The 5,583-nt window shown below is 46.6% G+C and overlaps 1 protein-coding gene across 1 annotated transcript in view; it reads left to right on the forward strand.

The window, feature by feature from the left end:
* Window positions 1-5,161, forward strand: part of LOC113974968 (lymphocyte antigen 6E) — an 11,602-nt gene extending 6,441 nt beyond the window's left edge. The window contains exon 3 of the mRNA XM_027698555.1: window positions 575-5,161. Within this exon, the coding sequence (XP_027554356.1) occupies window positions 575-783 (209 nt within the window). The 3' untranslated portion in view covers window positions 784-5,161. The remainder of the gene's footprint in view (window positions 1-574) is intronic.
* The last annotated feature ends 422 nt before the right edge of the window (window positions 5,162-5,583 follow it).

Genomic DNA, 5,583 nt, shown 5'->3' on the forward strand with positions numbered 1-5,583 from the left:
CTCTAAACCTGTGTCTTAAAAACACTTTAAACCTTAGTCTTTGGAAACACTCTAAACCTGTGTCTTGGGAACACTCTAAACTGTCTTGAAAACACCATAAACTGTCTTGAAAACACTCTAAACTTGTCTTTAGAAACACTCGAAACTTGTCCTTAGAAACACATTAAACTTGTCCTTAGAAACACTCTAAACTTGTGTCTTGGAAACACTCTAAACCTGTATCTTAAAAACACTTTAAACCTTAGTCTTTGGAAACACTCTAAACCTGTGTCTTAGAAACACTCTAAACCTGTGTCTTGGAAACACTCTAAACTGTCTTGAAAACACTCTAAACCTGTCTTTAGAAGCACTCGAAACTTGTCCTTAGAAACACTCTAAACTTGTCTTTAGAAATGCTCTAAACTTGTCCTTAGAAATGCTCTAAACTTGTCTTGGAAACGCTCTAAACTTGTCTTTAGAAACGCTCTAAACCTGTCTTTAGAAACACTCTAAACTTGTCTTTAGAAATGCTCTAAGCTTGTCTTGGAAACGCTCTAAACCTGTCTTATTTTCTTCCTTCCCACCCCAAATCCAGGCGGCAAATCTGGCCAGTCCATCTCCAAGGGCTGCTCCCCCATCTGCCCCAGCGCTGGGATCAACCTGGGAATCGCGGCCGCCTCCGTCTACTGCTGTGATTCCTTCCTGTGCAACATCAGCGGCTCCAGCGGCGTCCGGGCCAGTTCCACCCTCCTGGCCCTGGGGATCCTCGTGAGCTTCTTCTACGTCCTCCGGGCTCGAGAGTGACGGGGTTGGCCGAGGCAGAGCCACCTCCCCGTGGGTCTCACCAGCCGATATCTTCTCTGTCGCTGTCTGCAAGGAGATCCTCCACTTCTCAGCGGGCTTTCGAGGCCGTCGTTTCCCAGACTTTCTGCTCTTCCGAGCGTCGGAGCCGTGGGCGGTTCGACCGAGCTGTTCTCTTTCTCTCTCTCTTCCCGTGGACAAACCCCGCTGCGCCCTCGCGCCTCCTTGGCGAAGGTGGATTGTTTTGGAAGGGTTTTCTGCTTTTCTACCTAATAAATAACCTCCCCCTCGTTTCTAAGGTTGGTTAAAAGCAGGCTGGGACTCGCCAAGATTAACCCCCCGCACCACCACCAGGTGAAGAGCTCAGACTTTCCTGCCTCTCTCCTGGCTCCAGCACGTGGGTGGCACGGGCTTTGGGAATGCATGATCCAAAGGGAGACACATTCCTGGCCCCCCTTCCCACCCCCCTTGCAGCTGCAGTCTCTTTTTATAGAATAATTTCGTTTCTTCTGAATCCTGGGCTGACTTTTTCTGGAAAAAGAGTGACCTGTACCTTGTCCTTCGCAGCTCTGTAAGTGCCAGACCTGAATAAACGTGCTCCTGTTGGTACCTACGGTGGGATGTGTGCTGTGTTTCCTTGCCCCAGGCAGAGATTAAGAATTCTCTTATGGAAAATCCAAAAATTTCAGCCTCTCACCCTCCTGAGCAGCTTTTGAGAGCTTTGCCTCAACGTTCTCTTTCACCTCTGAGCAGCAAGTGCATCTCTCCTCCCTGTTGCTGTCCTTGCTGATTAACCCTCCTGGGCCTGCTTACCTCGCCTGTCTTGGGAATTGCTTTTTCCAGGTGAATTTTAGTGAAAAAATGCCAGTTTTTGAGGGCTGAGTCAACCCCAATGGAGCAAACACAGCGGGAGCAGGACCTCTGGAAGTTCATCTGCATCTTACAAAGACCTGGTGCCTCGGTTTCCCCAACTTTGGACTTGTGATGGTGAGAGACAACAACGCGGATCCCTAAAAGAACCAGGTCTGTCTGCAAAATTTAGTGGAGTCACAGGCCAAGATCCCGATATTCAGATCTTTGGGCTCGACCTTCAATGCCTGATGGTGCACATGGACCTGCTGGGGGTGACTTCCATCTTTCCTGCTGTCCCTCAGCTCCCAGGATCTTCCCAGCATTGCTCCTGGAAGTTCTGAGCTGTCCCATGGGAGATGTGTCCTCCTGCCATCTCTGTGTCATCCGTCCCGCCTGATTTGCTCACCTGTGGACCTGCCAGACACAAAACCAAGCCAAAATTCAGCCTTAAAGTTCCAGTTGAAAGCTTGTTGTCACTTCCACTGGTTGATCAGAGGTGCACTGGGCTTTTTTTTCTTCTTTCTAGCAGCAAAAATCAGGTGGTTGGCACTCCTTGGCCACACCTTCCTCGCGGTTCTCCTGTTTTGTGTCAAAAACCAACCTAAAGCTCCACACGCTGTTCAATTTTATCTCTGTCCCCCCTTAGATGAGTTGATAAACAGCTTCTTTTGAAAGATGGTGTAGAAGTATTGGCAGCAAAGGTGGTTTTGTGGTTTTTAACCCCTCCTTCTCTCCGTGTTTTAATTAAATGACACGTGTTAATGATGGGCTTTCCAACAGGAGGGACCGGTCGTGAGGACGTGACCTGCAATTAATGAGGAGTTTGGGAAGGATGAATCACTTGTGTGGGTCCTCAGATGTGCCTTCCTCTCAGTCAGTCATCCTCCCTCACCTCCTGGGACCTGCTGGGGCCACGGGGTCCCGCAAACCTCTGCTATGCACGTGGAACACAGGGAAAACTGGGGAAAAACTTCCTAAAAATAAGGTGAACGTTCCCCAGTTTCCCTGTGCTTTTCTCCCAGGAGGGTTCCAAACCTCCTTGGTCGGGTGAATTTGTTTCTCAGCACTTGGCTGTGACACCAAGGTGGCACCCAGAGTGCTCTGCCTTGAAATGATGGGGCTGTGACTCTTTTCTGGCCACCTGATAACAGGTTTGGGGGTTGATTTTGGACTTTAAACACCTAGGAAAGAGCTAAACTTCAAGCCATGAGCACAGGCTGTGTCCTAAAGCCTGACCATTCCTTTAGGAGGCTCCTGAAGGTGCCAAACTGGACAAACCTGAAGCCACAAGACTTGGTTGTCTCTTCCAAAAGCCATTTCCTTCCTATCTCAGCGTTCCAGGGGCTGCCAGTGCCAAGGATTTGGTTCTAAAGGGGAGCAAAGGCTGGTGGAAGGAGCATTCAGAGGCTGCTTATCCCATAAAATAACAGTTTATATTAATGACATTGCCAGGGGACAGAGCTGAAGGTCATTCACTCGTGGGTTTGAGCTATAAATGATGGATAAATTGCATATTTTTGAGATTTGTTTTCCCTCTTCACTCCCTTTTTGTCTTCCCTCCTCATGTGCTATAATCCTTATGGAAAAAAGAGATATTTTCAGTTTTGAACACATGTGCAAAGATCTCTTTGACAGATTTAAGTATGTTTGAGAGAGGGAGGATGTGACAGCTCGTCACAGTTTAATCCCAAGCATTTTATCACCAGTTCTTCAAACCCTCCCAATTTCTGCTCCTGCCACAGAGGGTTTTTTTTGCCCCCAAAATCCCCAGAATGAGAATCCATGTGAGAACCTCAGCTATTGTAAAGCCCAGGAGGGGAAAAAGGCCTGAAAATGGGCAGCTGAAGTGATTAGAAACATTAATAATAAGACAATAAACAGGAAGAATCCAGCATTTGTAAAGTGGTAAAACCTGTGGGTTGATGAACCAAGTGCCGGATTTGGAACTTGAGGGCCGTGGTGGGACAGCCCTGAAGTGCTTTGGAGGTGTTTATGTGGACTTTGGAATTAAGAGATGGAAATCTGAGCAGAAAACTCAGATATTCACCTCTTCCCACAGGACAGGAGGTTACGAGGGGAGGCAGCTTTGCTCCCTAGAAGCCTAAAATATCCTGGAATAGTTTTTACTGGAAAAGAAGAAGAGCTGAAGTGAAATACCTGCCCATTTTGGAGCACATTCATGAGAGAAAATGGGTTCAGTGCTTCCATGCTGGAAATGGCTGTATTTCAGCAACCATCTACCACCAAGGGCTCTAACATTTTTTTTTTGGTGCATTGTCCAAAAAAAATGCTGAGAATTTATTGTGGCATCAGCCCTTTCCACCCAAATTCTGGGTGTTTGCTGTTTGCCAAAAAAGAAGGACTTCAAAATGAACCGAGTTCTTCCAGGTTTTTTGAAGAATCGTCAGGGGGTTTTTTGGGTTTTTTTGGTTTTTTTTAAGGGCAAAATGTCTTCTTTTGGAAAAGACAAACCTGAGGTGGGGGAATTGTACAAACAGAAGGAATGAAGTTTAATTATTACTCCAGGGATCCACCTCGTTGCTCCAAGAATGTTCTTTCTCGGTGTTGATTTACTCCGGTTGCGGGTTCTTGGAAGGGATTTCTCTCCCAGGGACTTTATTTTCCACGGAAGAGGCTTTGATTCCATCACCCCTGTGGGAAGCCTGGTAGCTCTGTCTGGTGTCTGTGTGTCCATGGAATGAGTTCTGGGCATCTGTGCCCTCTGGGAGAGGCAGATGTGCCGCACATCTGGATATGTGGAGGTTTAGGAGCCTTGAGCCTCAGTGGTGCAGCGCTGTGGGTCGAGGATGAAGGTGGCTCTGAGTCCTTCCTTGACTCTGAAGGAGTTATTTCACCCCTGGAATGGGATCTGAGCTGGAATGGGATCCCAAACCCACGATCTGGTGTTTTGGGAATGCCCCTGGTGCCCAGGGAAGCGAAGCCCTGGGTTGGTCCTGCCATCTGCTGGTTCTTCCCAGACTCGGGAGAGGAGCTTTGAAGCCCCAAACTCAGAAATCAAGGAGGAAGAGCTGCCTTTAAGCAAATAACTGCACACAAAGCAGAGAATCAGCAACAGCAGAGACAGATTGAAGGTTTTAATTTTTCCAGCTTTGCTCTGATAGTGAAAATTGAGAAAGAAAAGGCTTAAGAGGCTTCCCAGGTCCAACATTTTCCGAGGGAATGCTTTTTTTTTTCCCCAGCCCAAATCTTATTGTTTCATCAAAACCGAAATGAAAATCTAATAAGCCAATAAAGTGTTGCTGAAAAAAAATAATAAAAATATTGATACCTTTTATTTCAGCTTTGTTGGATGATCTGGTTTCACTGAGATGGTTTCATTGAGACTTTGGTTTTACTAATCCATAGGTGTGAGATTTGTAACTGTGTATTACCTTTGTTGTAACAGAATAAGCAGGATAAAGCAGCATCAATTCCTTTAAATATATTAATGTAAGTACAAGTGGAGTGTATGTCACATATTGTTTCTTATACTCTAATAAAAAAAAATATATGGAATTAATAAAAAAGAGATACTTGGAACAAAGTCTTTGGCTGATTCTGCAGATATTACAGATGTTATTCCTTGTTTTGTGTGAAGGGAAAGTGCTTGGATGGGATTCAAAGCCCAGGGCTGGGTCAAAAGGACAGACATGAGGCTGAGCCTCTGGAATATAGGAGGGATAAATCCATTCATGTCATCTCAAGGCCTTTGGAATCTCTTCCTGTGATGGATAAAGAGCAGGGATTGTCTTTGCCTTCAATAGCTCATAAATATCCTTGACTTTCCCATGACCCTGCCGGGACTGGGTTTGGGGTTTGTCCTTGGAGCCTGAGCTCTTGTTGGAAAGGGAGGATATTTTGGGCACAGAATGGCCCCCGGGTGGGTGTCTGGGGGCAGCTGCTCCTCTTCCTGCACTCCCAGGGTTTACAGGGATTGCTCCAACCCCGCTC

This window comes from Neopelma chrysocephalum, unplaced genomic scaffold (genome assembly GCF_003984885.1).
Source record: "Neopelma chrysocephalum unplaced genomic scaffold, ASM398488v2 Primary Assembly neopelma1_129, whole genome shotgun sequence".
Classification (NCBI taxonomy): Eukaryota; Metazoa; Chordata; class Aves; order Passeriformes; family Pipridae; genus Neopelma; species Neopelma chrysocephalum.